The 20,760-nt window shown below is 39.0% G+C and overlaps 1 protein-coding gene across 3 annotated transcripts in view; it reads left to right on the forward strand.

Annotated features, from left to right (window-relative positions):
* The window catches only part of MICU1 (mitochondrial calcium uptake 1), a 223,996-nt gene that overhangs the window by 158,371 nt on the left and 44,865 nt on the right, over window positions 1-20,760 (forward strand). For all 3 annotated transcript variants that reach the window (XM_059054213.2, XM_059054212.2, XM_067025421.1), the window contains one exon: window positions 20,261-20,398. In XM_059054213.2, the coding sequence (XP_058910196.1) occupies window positions 20,261-20,398 (138 nt within the window). The remainder of the gene's footprint in view (window positions 1-20,260; window positions 20,399-20,760) is intronic.

Raw genomic sequence — 20,760 nt, forward strand, 5'->3', positions numbered from 1 at the left:
CCTCTCAATCTCTCTCATAATGGCATCACTATGTTTTAGTAGATTAGGCACCTTTTGGGTTATCTACTCAACTTCCAACAATTCCCTCTTCTCCAGGATTTGTCCCACCCTACCTCCCAAACACAGGTGTGGGCTCCTGGAAGCCATATTTGTACCTTGCACCTCCCACTACTTCTCCTCCCATCACCCTCCCCTTCCCCCACCTCAGCTAATTGGATCGGCAGTGGATACCCAACCCAGGTTGTACCAATCAGTTTCTCCATAGGAAATTTGAAATTGGTACTGGGGATAGTTGGTCTTTTCTGATAGTTGCACTATAACATACAAACTCCAGAACTCCAGGGTAACCATCTGCTGCCCACTGTGTAGACCCATGAAGGGCAGAGGAAGAAAGGCTAACAGAAAACAAGGAGTGAGGCAGCTACATAGAAATGAGAGCCCTGACAATGTTCTAGTCCTGGCTTTCAGTATTTTCCCTTTCATGAGCTTGCCTTTGTTTCTTGGGGCTCCTAAATTTCTTTTTTGCTGAAGCTAACTTGAGTTGGTTTCCATTATGTGCAACCAAAAAGAAGCCTTACTACAACTAGAAAAACTAAAAATAATGACCTCAAAACATGCCCAGAATAAGACTCAGTAGTCTCTGAACCCATAAAGTAAATGAACAAACTTCAAATGACTTTCAGGTGCCTTATAGGATATCATACTGAGTTTAGATTATTTTAACTAACTGCTGTGTTTGAAGACCCGTATGCTTAAGCATGAAGAATTCCTAATTAGCTCTTTTTAAAAACTGAGAGGCTACCACATAATTGAAAAGTATCTCCTATGTCTCTTAATTTGCTTTTTTAAAAAATGAAAGGGCTTCCCTGGTGGCGCAGTGGTTGGGAGTCCGCCTGCCGATGCAGGGGACGCGGGTTCGTGCCCCGGTCCGGGAAGATCCCACGTGCTGCAGAGCGGCTGGGCCCGTGGGCCATGGCCGCTGAGCCTGCGCGTCCAGAGCCTGTGCTCCGCAACGGGAGAGGCCACAACGGTGAGAGGCCCACGTACCGCAAAAAAAAAAAAAAAAAAAAAGAAAAAGAAAAACTAACATTTAAGAAAAACCTTCTTAATTAGCTCGGTGACTTTAAAAAAGAAACAAACAAACAGAAAACCTTTAGTGCTGAGAGATTTAACATATAACCTCACTCAGTGGTTACTCATTGGTCTCTAAAACATGTAATTGGCCTGGCAGAGACAGCTAAACTTATTGTTAACCTAGAATACAATAGAAATAGAAAGCAACTTCTCTTTCTATTTTTAACCATTGTCATCTAAAGGAATTTAATGACTTTCCTCCATTCTCCTATGTCAGGGGAAAAACATATATTGTCTTTTTTTTTAATGAAAGAAAATGATCACTGAAGTGATCTTGTCCATTAGATACTTTGCCTTTCACCTGCATGTGTTCAGACTCATCATTTCTTCCCACCTTCTACATTAAAGCTTCAGTGAGCTGCGTATTTCTGAGCTTCAGTCTCTTAGTCTTTCTTGCATTTGTCTTTATGCTTGTCAGTCAATGTAGCCTGAATTCTAATTTCTGTATATTATTTCACTCTCTAGCTCTCCATTTTATGTTCAGAAAAACTTGGCAGCTTCCAAGGTAATTGTTAGTATATTAAAAAATAATAACCAGTTCCATAGTACCTAATAAGCATGAGCTCATTGCCTATGTAGTGGCTTTCTGAATAGTCAGATATGAGTGATAAGATTAAGCCAATCAAAACGGAATCAGGGGCTTCCCTGGTGGTGCAGTGGTTGAGAGTCCACCTGCCGATGCAGGGGACACGGGTTCGTGCCCCGGTCCGGGAAGATCCCACATGCCGCGGAGCGGCTGGGCCCGTGAGCCATGGCCGCTGAGCCTGTGCGTCCGGAGCCTGTGCTCCGCAACGGGAGAGGCCACAACAGTGAGAGGCCCACGTACCGCAAAAACAAAAAATAAAAGAAAAATACCGGAATCAGTCATTTCAAGAAGTGAGATAAATTGAGATTTAAGCTCTGGAGACCAAAGAATGGAATGAATGTATTCCTAATTTTACAGATAGTGTCGTCAAACTGTAGTTTTTTAGTATTTTCCAAGAAGGTAGAAATTTGGGAGTATGCAACTTAATATTCAGCTTAGTTCATGTGGGTAAAAACAGATAGAACCGGGCTTCCCTGGTGGCGCAGTGGTTGAGAGCCTGCCTGCCGATGCAGGGGACACGGGTTCGTGCCCCGGTCCGGGAAGATCCCACGTGCCGCGGAGCGGCTGGGCCCGTGAGCCATGGCCGCTGAGCCTGCGCGTCCAGAGCCTGTGTTCTGCAACGGGAGAGGCCACAGCAGTGAGAGGCCCGCGTACCGCAAAAAAAAAAAAAACAAAACAGATAGAACCGTTTCATTGTTTTAGTGTAATAAACCTATGTTCTTTCAGTTAAACTGTCTAGCTTTTGTGAAGCATAGTTGTCATGATGAATTCTTTGAACACAGCTGTTTTTCAAATTGAGCCACATTGATGTTTTTATATCTTGCACCTGTGACATTGTTCCTATATAAAACATCAAGCAATAACTATTTTTAATGATGCTGTCTCCTCCTGGGTATAAACTAGCAGTTTAACTTATAATTGCCTGAGTAGGTTTTCTTTTTTTCATATTTTTTAGGCATATGTGTAGTTACATGATCTTAAATCAGCCTCTAGTTATGGGCTTTTTAAATCATTCACTTATAAAAGGTAATGTTACATAATTTTATCATGCCTATAATCATGTCAGTAATACACATTTATGTAGGGTAATTTTAAAACCCACCAGACTGTGTTTTGGTCTTGGCTTTATCCCATTTACTCTTCATATCTCAGGTTCCTCTATGTAAATGGAGATAGTCACTATTATACCTATTTTTTAAATTTTTTAAAATAAATTTATTTATTTGTTTGTTTTTATTTTGGGCTGTGTTGGGTCTTTGTTGCTGTGCATGGGCTTTCTCTAGTTGGCGAGAGGGGGCTACTCTTCGTGGCAGTGCGCAGACTTCTCATTGTCGTGGCTTCTCTTGTTGCAGAGCACGGGCTCTAGGTGCGTGGGCTTCAGTAGTTGTGGCATGAGGGCTCAGTAGCTGTGGCTCGCAGGCTCTAGAATGCAGGCTCAGTAGTTGTGGCATATGGGCTTAGTTGCTCTGAGGCATGTGGGATCTTCCCGGGCCAGTGCTCGAACCCGTGTCCCCTGCATTGGCAGGTGGATTCTTAACCACTGTGCCACCAGGGAAGCCCTATTATACCTATTTTAAAGGTAATTATGAGAGTCAAGAGAATAGGAAGCATTTTTTACATTATTATTTCTCAGCCCACTTGTTTATTTGTGTCCCATATGTATACATGTAACTGCAGGGTTTATAGTTTATTCTTACATCTCCTATTTCCATAAATTTTTTGCAGAAGTCCAGTTTTTATAGGGAAAGAGAGTTTATAATTCAACTTTCCATGCCCTGAGCATAGTTCCACTCTTGCCCACTTCTTTTCCTTTTCTTCTCATAAACATGAAAAACATTAATGTAAAGAGTAGAAAGGAGAGAGTTAAGAGAATTACTTAGTTGTAGTTTTCCTTTCCTTTCTCAATTTTTTTTCTGTGTTGTCTTTGTAGAGGACAGAAAATTTGTTTCTCTTTAAACAGAGCTGAAGTTAACAGAAGCAAAATTATTATTGTTGTGTTGTATTATTATTATGTGTAGCTAAATAACATTTATTATTAATAGCAGCTAACATTTCCTGAGCTCTTAGTGTGTGCTAGGCAATGTACTACCATATTTCATTGAATCTAAAACACAAACATTGGTGAGATGTACCATTATTTTATGTACCACTAAAAAAGAAAAAAATGCTGTCAAGTAAATCATAACAAAAATGGTTTGCACTAAAAATATTTAGTTAATGCCTATTAAAGTACTCCTTTAGGCTTAGATTTTTATTATATGTCATCCTTGTGCATTCATCAAAGGACATTATAAGCAAAATAAATTGGTCTAAAACTTCCTCACATTCAGGGCCCAATTCTTCTGAATTTCTTTTTGACTCAGAATCATGAATGTCTGTGTTTTTCCACACCAGACTGTCCTTTGAACCATCAAGAGCATTGGTATTGGAGCATTTCTTAAAGGAATACTCCACTGTTACCTGGGATTTTCTTTCAAGCCACTGACACTCATTCTGCGAGCTTTGACATCTTGTATAGGCAGTGACAACAATGTCACAACTGCTGCCTGGCCAACAGCAATTGTAAGAAGCACATTGCTTTCAGAGGTATTAAAATGTAAAAAATATAAATAAGTAAATATATCATAAAATATTAAATAAGGTTATTATTTCACATGTATTATCTAACTTAACCCTCAGAATAATCCCACGAGGAACGTACTGTTATTATACCCATTTTACAAATGAGGGAACCAAGGGTTAGAAAGGTGAAACAGATTGCTCAGGAGTTTACAGTTGGTAAGTGACCAACTGTAAAAAAAACAAACTCAAGTCAGTCTGACTGCAGATACTATATTCTTGCCACTGTAATATATTAGATTCATTTATACACCCCATATAATCAAGATCTCTGATATGGACACAAGAAGAATACCCTAATTCTTCCAGAGAGCCAGAATGGAGAATAAATAGAACTGCATAAAGTTATTTCCCAGAGGCTACCAAGCTAGAATTTCAGTGAGTAAAGACTAAATGAAAAGACTCCTGCAGATACCTTGAGCTGAGTATAGATCCTACATTTCAGACTTTTAATTTAGATGAGTGGGTCTCCATGTTTTGATCAAAATATTCTCATTTTCCTAGTGGACTAAAGTGTGACTATAATGGTTTTATGACATCTACCCTGGCTGGAATTTTATGAATATTCATGATATAGTAGTTTTCTAATACCAAGTGATAGAAGAAGGGAAACTTTCCTGATGGGTTTTTATAGTTTTTACTTGAATGAATAAATGTACCTGCTGTTCTCAACTAATTTATCATTCCAGCATAGTTCTCAGACTCTGAGTACAAATTATTCTGGCCTACAGAGTCTGGCATTGCCTATCTTGTCTGCATCCTCCTGTGTGCTTATTGATTTACCTACCTATTTTTATTGTTTCTTTTAGTTTGTTAGATGCAAACTGAATATTATTGAGAAATTTTATGTATAACTGGACTCAGGTAAAGGAGCAAATGGAACTTCGTAGCAGAGTCCACAGCTAATCATATCCTTGAAACTCCAGGGGCAATGTTAGGATTTTTTTTCTCCCCCTGGGAATAATTACAATTCTAGAGAAGTGGCACAGTCTTTCCTTTGGTACTCAAGAGTGTAGGCTGAAAAGGGTGTCTTACGCTCCTACTAGGTGATAAGTAAAGAATTGTAGGTGAGTCTTATTATTAATGAGGCAGAGATTTAATCAGCCAACCAAAATTATTTATTGAGCACATGCTGTGTGGCCCAGCTCTGGGTATGACACAGTAAAAAATACAAGGCATGGATTCTTCCTTCAAGAAGTATATAATGTTAGGGACTTCCCTGTTGGCGCAGTGGTTAAGAATCCACCTGCCAATGCAGGGAACACAGGTTCGATCCCTGGTCCGGGAAGATCCTACATGCTTCGGAGCACCTAAGCCCGTTAGCAACAACTACTGAGCCTGCACTCTAGAGCCCGCAAGCCACAACTACTGAGCCCGCGTGCTGCAACTACTGAAGCCCACTCATCTAGAGCCTGTGTTCTGCAACAAGAGAAGCCACCGCAATGAGAAGCCCATGCACAGCAACAAAGAGTAGCCCCCGCTTGCTGCAACTAGAGAGAAAGCCCACGCGCAGCAATGAAAACCCAACGTAGCCTAAATAAATAAATAAGTAAAATAAAAAGAAGCGTATAATGTTATGAGAGATATATGTACTTTCAAAAAAGAAAGGAAAATATAATGCAGATTATTTTCTTCTATGAAGCCTAAACCTTACCTATTGTAAGATTTCAGAAAACTCAGGAAAATCAAGTGTGTTTTGGAATAATCAGGGCCATAAAGAGAGGTTAAGTTCAAGAAAGAACAGGGTTTGTACATATAGATAAGAAGGGGGAACAATATCCCAGACCGGGAAGATAAGGAAAAACCCAAATGCTTAGCGTAATACAAAGTCCTTTCCCTAGAGCCAAATCCTTTCACAGCTGATGAAAGACTCCTTTAGAATACAGAATGTCTAAAATTGATTGAATTCTTCTTGCCATAGAAAGGCTTTATGTTTATATTTTATTATCAAAAAACAAGTACATAATCAACACAGCTTGGGGGAGTTTATATTGCATATTTTAGTGAGTTGATGGCTAATTTGCATCATGATGGTGAAAACCACACAACTCAGATTGGAACTTTTTTTTTGTCTGCGTTGGGTCTTCATTGCTGCACATGGGCTTTCTTTAGTTGCGTCAAGTGGGGGCTCTAGGCACGCAGGCTCAGTAGTTGTGGCTCTCAGACTCTAGAGCACAGGCTCAGTAGTTGTGGTGCACGGGCGTAGTTGCTCTGCAGCATGTGGGATCTTCCCGGATCAGAGCTCAAACCCATGTCCCCTGCATTGGCAGGTGGATTCTTAACCACTGTGCCACCAGGGAAGCCCTCAGATTGGGATTTGAACCCACTGTCTTTTAATTGAGATCACATACCTGGTCTCAGGACTTAATGAAGCTCAGGTTCTTTATGTCTTATCACAGAAAGAATTCAGTGAGAGACAAAGTGATAGGTAAGAAGTGGGATTTATTTAGAGAGATACACATTCCATAGACAGAATGCAGTCCATCTCAAAAGGCTAGAACGGCCTTGGGAGAAATACACTTCACAGATAGAGTGTGGTCCATCTCAGAAGATGAGAGGCCCCGAAACATGGAGTGGTTGGTATTTATGGGCTGGGTAGTTTCATAGGCTAACAAGTAGGAGGATTATTCCAACGATTTTGGGGAAGGGGCAGAGATTTCCAGGAATTGGGCCACTGCCCACTTTTTGGCTTTTTATGGTCAGCCTTGGAACTGTCATGGTGCTGGTGGGTGTGTCACTTAACATGCTAACATATTACAATGAGCGTATAATGAGGCTTAAGGTCCGCTGGAAATCAAATCTTCTGCCATCTTAGACCTAACCGGTTCTAACCAGTCTTTGTCATATCCTTAATGGCTCTGTCATTCTTTTAAAAGTTGTGCTCTGCCCCCTTCCCTGCTGATTCACTGGGGCCCACTAAAAATGTATATCCTCCTTGCCTCTATTAGGCAAGTTTTGATATTCTGATCATTTGCCAGTAATTGCTGTCTGCTGACTTAGAGAGTTTTTCTCCCATTATGGAAGTGGGAGAAATTACCCGTATTCTCATATGAAAATGGTAGCAAGAAGAAATGTTTGCTTCTCTCCTCATTTTTTTTTTTGATCATGTAGTTTTTGACCTTTATTTTATTGATATGTCTTACCTTAATTGACTTTCAGTTAAACTATCCTTTCATTTATGGGATATATTTCACTTGGTCACAGTATTTAATCCCTCATATATTGCTGGATTGGGTTTGCTAATATTTTGTTGAGGCTTTTATTTTTCTTTATTCAGTCATTCACTGTGATGAGGAAGTGATCAACTATGAATACAACAAGCCCAGAGTAAACTGTATGTCTTAATTGTCATCATTATTTTTTAACAGCTTTTCACACTGGCTCCTGCCTTCCGGTTCACTACACCTATTGGTAAAACCAGCACATCAGGCCTTCTATAGTGGTCATTAGGTGTCAAGTAATAAACACGCTAAGCCTCCAACTTTTTTCTGAGTGCTGACATACTGTCAGCAATGCTCGGACAAAAGCAGTATGGAAACACATTGTATTTTCAGCTAGACAGTAGATCCCAGAGAGCTATCTGCAGAAATAATGGAAGTCAGAGGAAAACAAAGTGACACTCAAATGAGAAAAAATAGCACTTTGCTTTGCTACCATGATTAGTCCTTGGTTCTTAGCTCCTAAAATTGGAGCTTTTATATTTTTTTCCAATAGATAGTCTTTCTGTTTTCCAAAACTCTTGTGATCTCATGAAAAGAAGAACGGCCTTGAACTCTGAATAATGTTGGGCCTGAAATCTCAAAGGAATGTATAGTGCCGAGACTAAGGTTTTTTTCATGTTGCTGTGATTTAGAATAAAATGGTGTTGAAAGCAGAAATTGGATATGGTAAGATCTACTGCTTGCTGAAAGAGTTATCTTAGAGAAAAAAATAGTTTGAGACTAACGTGATATGGCGATTCCATGTGGAAACACTAACTTCATAGATTGATTGGAATATTAAATAGCTGTTAACTTTGCCAGAATTTGGGGCTTGTTCATATTGATCAAGGTCATATCTTAGGAAAAAATAACCACACAAATTTTGTATAATTCAAAATGCTGTGTGAATTAATGTATGGAAAGCACTTAGAACAGGATCTGGCACATAATAAGTGCTATATAAGTATTTGCTATTATGAATGATAGAGAATGGATTATTCTTTAACAACCTGAGGAATTTTTCTAACTAAGTCCTTTTAGGCCTTCTTTTCTTTGGAACTGAAGTATTTTTTTCTTGCTTTCTCCATCACTCCGTAGCTGATTATATACCTTTAAACAAAAAAAGGAAGTTAACTGGAGTGAATTTCCTTGAGCTTATTCCCTCAATAAGGAGAATCTGGTTAAGTTAGGCTTAAATGACCCCATTTCAGTCTAAATTCCCAAACATTAAGACTAGTTTAAAAAAAAGTCAGCTGACTGGAGGATTTAAAGATTCCCAGTTGATTTTATTTTTTTAATTAATTTTTATTGGAGTATAGTTGATTTACAATGTTGTGTTAGTTTCTGCTGTACAGCAAAGTGAATCAGTTATACATATACATATATCCAATCCTATGTCCAATCCTTTTTAGATTCTTTTCCCATATAGGTCATCAGAGAGTATTGAGTAGAGTTCCCTGTGCTGTACAGTAGGTTCTTATTAGTTATCTATTTTATATATAGTAGTATGTATATGTCAATCCAAACCTCCCAATTTATCTTTTCCCCCCCTTCCCCCTCTTTAACCATTGGTTTGTTTTCTACATCTGTGACTCTATTTCTGTTTTGTAAATAAGTTCATTTGTACCATTTCTTTAGATTCCACATATAAGCAATATCATATGATATTTGTCTTTCTCTGTCTGACTTACTTCACTCAGTCTCTGGAGGACTTTTTAAAACAAACTTAGCTTTTGTTCTGAGGATTTAATCACTTTCATTGATTGACATTGAGGAATATGTTTTAATATTTTAGGTTATGTTTCCTTTTTTTAAATGAAGAAATGATAAGTCAATACTTAATTAGCCTCTAATCTAACAAGGAAAGAGCTGCTAGATATAAACCAGTGAAACAAGTTGCAGAGAGAAAGATCCATGCGTTTCACCACAATAAAGATTTAAAACTTGTGTACATAAAATGGACTTAAACAAAATTAAAAGATGGGCAAACTGGGTAAAATAACTTATACTGTATTAATTAAGGGCAAATATTTTTAATCTTATAAATTAATGAGACAAATATCAGCACTTCTGTAAGTAAATAGGCAAGGAACATAAAAAATTCAGTGGAAGAAATGAGCAGTACACGTTTGAAAAACGGTCAGCCTCACTAGTAATCGAAGAAATACTAATTAAAATGGGTTACCATTTTTACTCTAGCAAAGATTTTTAAAAATTATACTTGATGTTGTCAGGGGTGTTCTAATAAACTATTAAGTTTATAAATTGATAACATCTTTCTGGAGATTAATTAGGCAATATATATCAAAAGCATTAAAGAGTTTATACCTACCATTTTATTTTTGAAACATAGCTTGAAGATATCTCCAAGTTATTCTTTAAAGAAATACATTTATTTATTTATTTATTTTTGGCTGAGTTGGGTCTTTGTTGCTGCGTGGGCTTTCTCTAGTTGTGGCAAGCGGGGCTACTGTTCATTGCAGTGCTGATAAAACTGATAAATAGTGGTATTTTCAAATAATAGAAATCTATAGTAGCGTAAAAATGGAAGAAGCATGCTTAAATGTAGCAACATGGATGAATTCTAGAAATACAATGTTGATTGAAAAAAGCAAATCGCAGAAGAGTACATCCAGCATGATACCATTTTATAAAGTTCAAAAGCAAGAAGAAATAAATAATATTGTTTAGGGTTACAAACATGTTTTAAACTAAACAAAAATAACGACAATAGAGAAAGAAGTCCAGTGGTGGTTACCTCTTAGGAGAGGCAGAGGGATGAGCTTCAACTGTTCATTCTAATGCTTCCTCTCTCAGATTAGTGGTAGGTTCATGGGTGGTTTATTTGTTTTTTTCTGCGTTACGTGGGCCTCTCACTGTTGTGGCCTTTCCCGTTGCGGAGCACAGGCTCCGGACGCGCAGGCTCAGCGGCCATGGCTCACGGGCCCAGCCGCTCCGCGGCATGTGGGATCTTCCCGGACCGGGGCACGAACCCGTGTCCCCTGCATCGGCAGGCGGACTCTCAACCACTGCGCCACCAGGGAAGCCCCATGGGTGTTTTTTTTTATTATACTCCATGACTTGTCTATTATATATATTATTTTGTATATATCAAATACTTCATAATAAAATATTGTAAGAGCCTATAGATTTTTATTTCATAATTCATTTCTAGAGATCAACCCCAAAATAATGATGAAAAAATCAATACAGAAAAAGTTTATCCCAGTGGTGATATTTATTATAACCAAAAATTGAAAAAACCTAGATGTCCAACACTATTTTTTATATCCTGCTTTGTTCAAAAATGATTTAAGAAAGGCTTAAAGAATATATTCAGTGAGACAAAAGTAAAATAAAACTTGCTGAGAAATGAAAGTTAAAAGATGGAAGAAGGTTGGGACTTCCCTGGTGGTCCAGTGATAAAGAATCCACCTTACAATGCAGGGGACGTGGGTTCAATCCCTGTTCAGGTAACTAAGATCCCACATGCCACAGGGCAACTAAGCCCATGTGCCACAACTACTGAGCTAGCGCGACTCAACTAGAGAGCCTGTGTGCCACAAACTACAGAGCCCACGCACCCTGGAGCCTGTGTGTCACAACTAGAGAGAATCTGGTGCACAGGAACAAAGAGCCCGGGCACCACAACAAAAGCTCCCACATGCCTCAACGAAGATCCCAAGTGCCAGAACTAAGACCCAATGCAGCCAAAGATAAATAAAATAAATAATAAATAAATCTTAAAAAAAAAAAGATGGAAGAAGGTTGAGAGAAAGCCAGAAGTAAGGTTATTATGAAAAATATGTCATAAATTCCTGTTTTTATTAGAGGGGGGCCACAAACTTGACTCTAAGCTTTTAGTAAGCAGGATAAAAAAGGAAACATGATTGTTGGTGCCTTTAAGATAAGAAAACAAATCAACTGTTTTGATTGAGACCAGAGAGAAGTTTCTCCCCAGATTAACTGTGTGCGCAAATTATTTAACTTCTCTCTGCTTTTGTGTCCATGTCTATAAAATAAAACAACAACAATAATAATAATAATACCTGTTATATAACACTGGAGGATTACATAAGGTAAATTCCTAGGACAGCACCTGGCAAGTTAGTAAGCACTCAAATATGTTACTGATTAGCCATATTTAATGACATTCTCGGGAGTTCCCTGGTGGCCTAGTGGTTAGGATTATGGGTTTTCACTGCTGTGGCCCGGGTTCAATCCCTGGTTGGGGAACTGAGATCCCACAAGCCTCAGGTGAGGCCAAAAAAAAAGAAAAAAATGACATTCTCGAGTGTATTTTTACAGAAATCAATATCATGGAAGTAGGTGTTAAGGGAGAAATGGAGAGGTAATCCTTGCCTCAGATAGGAAATCCTCTCAACAGTATGAAAAAGTGCTGTGAATTAATTTTCTGGTATTCTATCTCTGTTCACTTGCTATATATTTATTGAGCACCTCCTTTATGGAAGTTTTCTGTCTAGTAATATATGGCCAGATTACAGGACTTATTAAGTTGTTCTGCTTCAGCCACTTCTAAGTAGTTTAATCCTGAAATTATTCTGTTGTGAATAATAAATAAAATTTGTTGCACTCACTTTTTCTGCTCTTCAGATATGAAAGTAGTAGTCTGTAAACAGAGACTGGCCAAAAGCAATTATGAAAAGAAAAGTGAGACCTAGTACATTGAATTTAATTAATACCTACTAAGAACAGAATAATCAATTGAGGCACTTTCCTGAGAAGTTATATCATGGTGATAAGAATATTAATTGCTACATTTATTGGAATTCTAACTATGCGCCAAACTCTGTACTAATTTCTTTACATACATTATCCCATTTAATCCTTACAGCACTTTGAGGTTGTGAATATTATCTCCATTTTTAGTGGGAAGATTTTGAAGCCTTAGAGGGAGTAAGTCACAGCAGCAAGTATGGGTTCAAGCTGAAATTCAGACCCAGGCCTTGCTGATTCTAAAGCCTATATTCTTAGTCATTTAAATATATTACCTTGTATAGAATGAAACCCAAACTTATCAAACCTTGAATCCCTTTGTTCCAGATTTAAAATATTTTTCTCCAACACCCTTAGTCAAATATACCCTGATTTTTATTAGCCTGTATTAAGTTCATACATCAGTCTTGTTATCTTCCTAATGTTTATTATCAGACTGGAAAGTTAATCCTTTTCTGGTCTGTGTGATTGGTACTCATGTCTTTTAGTCACTTGATTTGCTCTCCAGCATGAATTTGCTTAATTAAATGAGATAATCCTATATTACTGTACTAGATTGAAATTATGACTATACACAGCTGCCTGCTCTGTTTTCAACCCCAAGGCACTGACTCTCCTCTGCCTGTTTATCTTAATTTTTTAATTAATTAATTAATTTATTATATTATTTTGGCTACACTGGGTATTCATTGCTGCACGCAGGCTTTCTCTAGTTGCAGCAAGCAAGGGCTACTCTTTGTTGTGGTGCACGGGCTTCTCATTGCAGTGGCTTCTCGTTTGTGGAGCATGGGCTCTAGCCACGCGGTCTTCAGTAGTTGTGGCGTGTGGTCTTAGTAGTTGGGGCATGAGGGCTCAGTAGTTGTAGCTCACGGCTGTAGAGTGCAGGCTCAGTAGTTCTGGCACATGGGCTTAGTTGCTCCACAGCATGTGGGATCTTCCCAGACCAGGGATTGAACCCGTGACCCCTGCATTGGCAGGCAGATTCTTAACCACTGCACCACCAGGTAAGTCCCTTAAAAACCATTTTAAATGGAAAGAATCCTTGGATTTAAAGCAGAAGAGCCAAGCAGCTTAGTTTGGTAATCTATAACCTCATGGTCCCAAATGCTAATGGAGTGTTTTGGTCCTTGCTCAGGGCACTGAACCATGTTGCCTTCATTCCAAATTGTAGGCCTTCTTCCTTAGCCTAAAGACAATCACATTAGGGTTGACAGTGAAGATGCATCTTATGTTTAAAAATCAAGGGAAAAAAAATGTCATGAAGAGATTAGTGGTAGGATGGGAACAAAACACAGACCTACTAGAGCATGGACTTGAGGATATGGGGAGGGGGAAGGGTAAGCTGTGACGAAGTGAGAGAGTGGCAGGGACATATATACACTACCAAATGTAAATTAGATAGCTAGTGGGAAGCTGCCGCATAGCACAGGGAGATCACCTGTGTGCTTTGTGACCACCTAGAGGGGTGGGATAGGGAGGGTGGGAGGGAGGGTGACGCAAGAGGGAAGAGATATGGGAACATATGTATATGTATAACTGATTCACTTTGTTGTAAAGGCAAAACTAACACACTATTGTAAAACAGTTATACTCCAATAAAGATGTTTAAAAAAAAAAAAAAGAAAATTCAGGCTCCAGGCAGTTTGACCTGGGGCTCTCTGATGTCCGTTGCCAATTGTAGAAACATAGATTTCATATTCAAACTGTGGAATGTATGTTATGCTCACTGGGTGGTTTGCAGTAGAGAACTTTGCCTGTAATCATTTTTCCTCCTGATGGCATAACAGACAGTTTTTCTGAGACTCCTGGTAGTAGCAGCAGTGATATGGTTCAGATCTCAAAAGCCAAATACTATCAGATTGAAAAACATAGATATATTCAGCTCAGTGGCTTGAGATTACTATGCATTACTTGAATCGTACAGTTCAGAAGCTAGAAAAAGCCTATGAAGAAAATTATCATTCTGAAATACTTGTAAAAGGGCAGGGTTTACTCTGAGGGATAGACAGAGTCTCCTGAAACATAATTTTGTGAAAGAGAAGAAGGTTGACATTTACATTTGTTGAAATATATTAACTTCAAAAGACTTTAATAAATCAAGACCCAGTTGCAGATACTGATTTCTTTTTCCTTTTACTATTTTTCTAATCTTATTTTGGCCTTTGTTTATAATACATGTTTTCTTCTCTTCCTGACTTCCCTTCCTTAAATCATTTCATCTCTAGATGCTAATGGATATATAGAACATCTGTCCTTCCGAAAAGCTGTTCTTTCTCTCAACAAGGGGCAAGGGTGGGAACAAGAAGCCAGGAAAAATCTTGCAGACAGTCTTCTGGCTCATCTTCTCTGGGCTCTCTTTGCCTGCTCTGCAGTCCCCTGGGGAAACAACAGGGAGCCAATAGCTTATATCCATTTGAGAAAGTGGCAGTGGCACAGAAGAGAAAATGCTAAGTTGTTCATTTCTCTTCCTAGATTCAGAGAAACAATGCAAATAGTGAGTGGTGTGCTGGAATGCACAAGTTCTGTGCCACAGAATCCAACAGAATGGAAATTCTTTTTTTTTTTTAATTTTATTGAAGTATAGTCAGTTTACAATATTGTGTTCTTTTCAGGTGTACAGCACAGTGATTCAGTATTTTTTCAGGTTATACTCCATTATAGGTTACTACAAGATAATGGGTATAATTCCCTGTCCTATACAGTATATCCTTATTGTTTATCTATTTTATACATAGTAGTTAGTATCTGTTAAGCCCATACCCCTAATTTGTCCCTCCCTCCTTTCCTCTCCCCTTTGGTAACCATAAGTTTGTTTTCTATATCTTTGAGTCTGCATCTGTTCTGTATATATATTCATTTGTATCATTTTTAAATTCCACATATAAGTGATATCATACAGTATTTGTCTTTCTCTGACTTATTTCACTAAATATAATGTTCTCTAGGTCTACCCACATTGCTGCAAATGACTATATTTCATTCTTATTTTTATGGCTGAGTAGTATTCCATTGCATATATGTACTACATCTTCTTAATCCAGTCATCTATTGATGGGCACATGAGTTGCTTCCATGTCTTGGTTATTGTAAATAGTGCTGATATGAACATTCGGTTGCATGTATCTTTTGAATTAGTATTTTCATTTATTCCAGATATATATCCAGGAGTGGAGTTGATGGTCATATGGTACTTCTATTTTTAGTTTTTTAAGGAACATCCATACTGTTTCCATAGTGGCTGCACCAGTTTACATTTGCACCAACAGTATAGGAGGAGGGTTCCCTTTTCTCCACACCTTCTCCACCATTTATTTGTAAATGTTTTAATGATAGCCAATCCGACAAGTGGGAAGTGATACCTCATTGTGGTTTCGTGCATTTCTCTAATAATTAGCGGTGTTGAGCATCTTTTCATGTGCCTGTTAGCTATCTGTATATCTTCTTTGGAAAAATGTCTATTCAGGTCTTCCACCCATTTTTCTGATTGGGTTGTTTGGGTTTTTTTGATATTGACTTGTATGGACTGTTTGTATATTTTGGATATTAACCCCTTGTTGGTCTCATCATTTACAAATATTTTAAGTTTAATTAGGTCCGTTGTTTTTTGTTTTTTTTCCCCCCTTTGGCCTTAGGAGACTGATCCAAGAAAATATTGTTACAATTTATGTCAAACTGTGTTTTTTTCTGGGAGTTTATGGTTTCAGGTCTTACGTTTAGGTCTTTAAACCATCTTGAGTTTATTTTCATGTATGGTATGAGGGAATGTTCTAATCTCTTTGTTCTCCATGTGTCTAGTTTTCCCAGCACCACTTATTGAAGTGATGGTCTTTTCTCTATTGCATATTCTCGCCCCCTTTGTCATAGATTAGTTAACCACAGGTGTGTGGGTTTATTTCTGGGCTCTCTATTTTGTTCCATTCATCTTTAAGTCTGTTTTCATGCCAGTATGCTGTTTGGATTACTGTAGCTTTGTAGTATAGTCTGAAGGAGAAATGAAAAATGTGGGTGGTGTCCTGGAACACACACATTCTGTGCCACAGGATCAAATAGAGTGGAATTTCTTAATTGTTATTGAAGTGGAACTTAAGAGGCTCAATCAATATTTGGTAAATAAATACAAGCCAATCATATGAATTGCCTCCAGATATACAATTAGGATCTTTCTACACTGTGATAATTTTGCAGTAGCCTACATCTTTCCCCAAAGGCCCTCTCATGACATTGGGAATTACATTCATATGGTGCCACATGATGTCGAGCTATTGCCCTTGAAAATTTAGCTCTAGGTCTTCCCTGGTGGCGCAGTGGTTGAGAGTCCACCGGCCGATGCAGGGGACACGGGTTTGTGCCCTGGTCCAGGAGGATCCCACATGCCACGGAGCAGCTGGGCCCATGAGCCATGGACACTGGGCCTGTGCATCTGGAGCCTGTGCTCCGCAACAGGAGAGGCCACGGCGGTGAGAGGCCCGCGTAACACAAAAAAAAAAAAAAAAAAGAAAAAGAAAGAAAATTTAGCCCTAATGCAGGTCCTTGAGAAATGACTATTAAAGCTCCCTAACCTAGTAGGTCTTTAGTGTTGCCCCAAATCAAATTACAGAGGAGGTAGTAAACTTTGAAGTGGGCTATACTGCATGGAGCTGAGTTTTATAGTTTTTAAGCCGTTTCAGGTTCCAACCACATCAAAATATTAACAATAATAATAATGATAGAAAAAGACAAGTCTGTGTTTTCAAAGAACATTAGTAAAAATGCTGATTTGAGCACTGGAATTGTTACTTGGGGATGTCCACTGGAAATTGTCTTTACTGCCTTTGAAACATAGCAGAGGTGAGGTTTTATGCACCTGTGGAGAGCAGATGAATGCAGTCTTTCATAAGCCTTGAGCACACTGCTGCTGCTGCCAACGCTATGAAAAGAGACATTGCAACCTTGAATCTATCTTGTAGGATACAGCTTAACTCATCTAGTTCAAATGTATGGGGTTTCTCCACAGTTGTGAAATCTTCCAGATAAAGGTAAAATGAGCACCCTAAATTGTTGAAGCCTAGGACCATAGCTTTGCTTCGCTTGCTTTGAAGAAGCCCAACTTTGGCCAGGGTATCACATTTCACTGAAAATCTGATTTAAACACTGCAGATAGTACTCCCATTTGCAAAAATTTTATCAGTCCTCCGTTTTGTTTCAGGATGGTAAATTGAATCATAAATCAAACTTAAATCCTGAAAACTTTTGCTACTGTCAAAAATTAATCAGCTCTGTAGAAGTGATGGTATGACAAACATGAAATACTGAGTGGTTGAGTTACAAATGAGGCTTTCACTTAACATTGATGATGTTGATTTCTTTGGAAATAGTTTTGCTTCTCACTCAAATATGATTAAATCCCATTGCTTTATAAGTTTATCCAAAACAACATAATGCTATCCTATAGGATGAATATGTACTACTGCTTAAAAGGAGGAAACAGTATGATATTGAGATACAGTCTTTGGATCCAGATAGAGCCGCGTTTGACTCTGAGCTGTAACTTCATGTTCGCTCAGTTTTCTCATATGCAAAATGGAGCTCATAATATCTACTCCACGGGGTTGTTACAGTGATTAAATGAAAGAATATATGGGTGAAGTACCTGGCTCGTAGTACATTTTCAGTAAGTGATTGCTGTTGTTAAAATGTAATTCTGGAGTCCGCCTGCCGATGCAGGGGACACGGGTTCGTGCCCCGGTCCGGGAAGATCCCACATGCCGCGGAGCAGCTGGGCCCGTGAGCCATGGCCGCTGAGCCTGTGCGTCCAGAGCCTGTGTTCCGCAACGGGAGAGGCCACAGCGGTGAGAGGCCCGCGTACCGGAAAAAAAAAAAAATGTAATTCTGTGTCTTGCTCACTGACATAGTCTGACCGGTGAGGAGACAAATTAAGGTGTATATCAATTTACCATGCTAACCGAGGAGATAAAAACAGAGAGGGGGGGAATTCCCTGTCTGTCCAGTGGTTAGGACTCTGCGCTTCCACTAAAGGGGGCATGGGTTTGATCCCTGGTTGCGGAATTAAGATTCTGCATACCGTGTGGTGCAGCCAAAAAAAAAAAAAAAAAAAATTGAGAGAGAATTTCATTCTTAACTACATATTTCCTTATTTTGTGTCTTATGTGTAAATCTTATCTTGTTACTAGATGGTGAAGTTCCTAAGGACAGAAACTGAATCTTCTCCTTTCCGGTACTCCACAGTGACTAACACACTGCTGAACAACTAGTAGACATTCAGGAAATGAATGACCTTACTTGGCCATGTCTTATGTCTATATATAACCCTCTTAGGAGAAGAAGGTTATGCCCTGCCACATAGGAATCTGAAAGTTTCCTGGTAACTGATATTTTCCAATAAAACCATGGGGAAATTTTACCATCTTGAAATCATTTTGCTTTCCAATTGGTTTCTGGGCCTGTCTTTAGCCATTTTATTGTTTATGCATTTATAAGTATCATTAACACTGCAGCTGGCATTGAGATAACTTTCTTCTCTCCATTTTTATTTTATTTATTTTATTTTTTAAATTTATTTTATTTATTTGTTTTTGGCTCTGTTGGGTCTTTGTTGCTGCGCACGGGCTTTCTCTAGTTGCGGTGAGCTGGGGCTATGTTTGTTGCGGTGCGTGGGCTTCTCATTGTGATGGCTTCTCTTGTTGCAGAGCATAGGCTCTAGGCATCCAGGCTTCAGGAGTTGTGGCTCGCGGGCTCTAGAGTGCAGGCTCAGGAGTTGTGGCGCACAGACTTAGTTGTTCCGCGGCATGTGGGAATCTTCCCCGACTAGGGCTTGAACCTGTGTCCCCTGCATTGGCAGGCGGATTCTTAACCACTGTGCCACCAGGGAAGCCCCTTCTCTCCATTTTTAAATGAAAATCTTAGTTTTCTGATATTACTTAGATTAGCTAGAGGTCCTTTATACTTAACCTTTCCATCTGCATGTTTAAATACACTTCATGATTTTTTTAGTAGCTTTATGATAAGTATGCATGTCTAATTGAGGCATCCTACGCTCTATACATTTTTTTCAAGCTCTGTTGTTGTTCTAGCATTTGATTACCATTTTGGGGGAAACCTGAAAACACTACTCTTCTTTGAAATGCTTAGAGGTCTGAATGTATAACAATATTAAGTACAGATCAAGGAACTGATATGACTTTTACATATGTATAATTGATCAAATTTGTAATAATTAGCTTTTAAGTTTTCTCTGAGCAGCAGGGACATGGATGATCCAGAGAGCACTTATTACTAATATTACTCATGAATTTGAATGGAGTTTTAACATTGTTTTTATTTCCACAAGGAAGCTCCTGATCTAGAAGGTATATAAGATGTTATAGCAGCTCTTTTTATCCGTGAGGAAATTGAGGCTTAGAGTAGTTGGGTAACTTAGTGGCAGAACTGGAATAAGAACATAAATCTTTTGGGCTTCCCTGGTGGTGCAGTGGTTACGAATCTGCCTGCCAAGCAGGGGACAAGGGTTCAAGCCTTGGTCTGGGAAGATCCCTCATGCTGCAGAGCAACTAAGCCCATGAGCCACAGCTACTGAGCCTGTGCTCTAGAGCCTGCAAACCACAACTACTGAGCCCACGTGCCACAACTACTGAAGCCCGTGCACCTAGAGCCCGTGCTCCGCAACAAGAGAAGCCACCGCAGTGAGAAGCCTGTGTCCTTCAACGGAAGAGTAGTCCCCGCTCGCTGCAACTAGGGAAAGCCCATGCACATCAGTGAAGACCCAACACAGCCAAAAATAAATAAATAAAATAGATATATTTTTTTTAAAAAAGAACACAAATCTTTTGTTTCTGACTGATTTTTTAAAATCTTGGTGAGAATTATAGTTCAAAATATAGTCCCAGCCATCAGCTATTCTCTGCCATCCAACACAGTTGATTATTCCGCATTCCATGTCAAAGTACTTTCCATTTGACCCCATGAACACTTTCTTTTCCCTTCCCAGTTTGAACGCCATGACCCTGTGGATGGGAGAATCACCGAGAGGCAGTTTGGTGGCATGCTGCTGGCCTACAGTGGGGTGCAGTCCAAGAAGTTGACTGCCATGCAGAAGCAGCTCAAGAAGCACTTCAAAGAGGGAAAGGTAGGTATCTTTGCCTAGAGGAAGAAAAGGAACCATGGGAGCATATTGTTATTGCAAAGGCACTAACATAACGAGAGTGAAATAATGACTAATTATGACTGATTTATCTCTGGTACCTGAAAAAAAAAAGAGCAGTGAGTGAGGAAGAGGGGAGAGCCCCAAATGACCCCATGTTTTTTGTTCAGACCACGGGTGGCACCATGAACTGAGATTGCAAATTTAAAGAGACAGGCTGGTTTACAGGGGGAGATAAAGTGTTCACTTGTAGATATCTTGAGTTTAAGATGCCTGTGGACTATCCAAGCAGAGATGGTTAGCAGCCAATTGGATATTCATATCTACTTTAGAGGACTGAGATTTGG

This window comes from Kogia breviceps, chromosome 2 (assembly GCF_026419965.1).
Source record: "Kogia breviceps isolate mKogBre1 chromosome 2, mKogBre1 haplotype 1, whole genome shotgun sequence".
NCBI classification, from domain to species: domain Eukaryota; kingdom Metazoa; phylum Chordata; class Mammalia; order Artiodactyla; family Physeteridae; genus Kogia; species Kogia breviceps.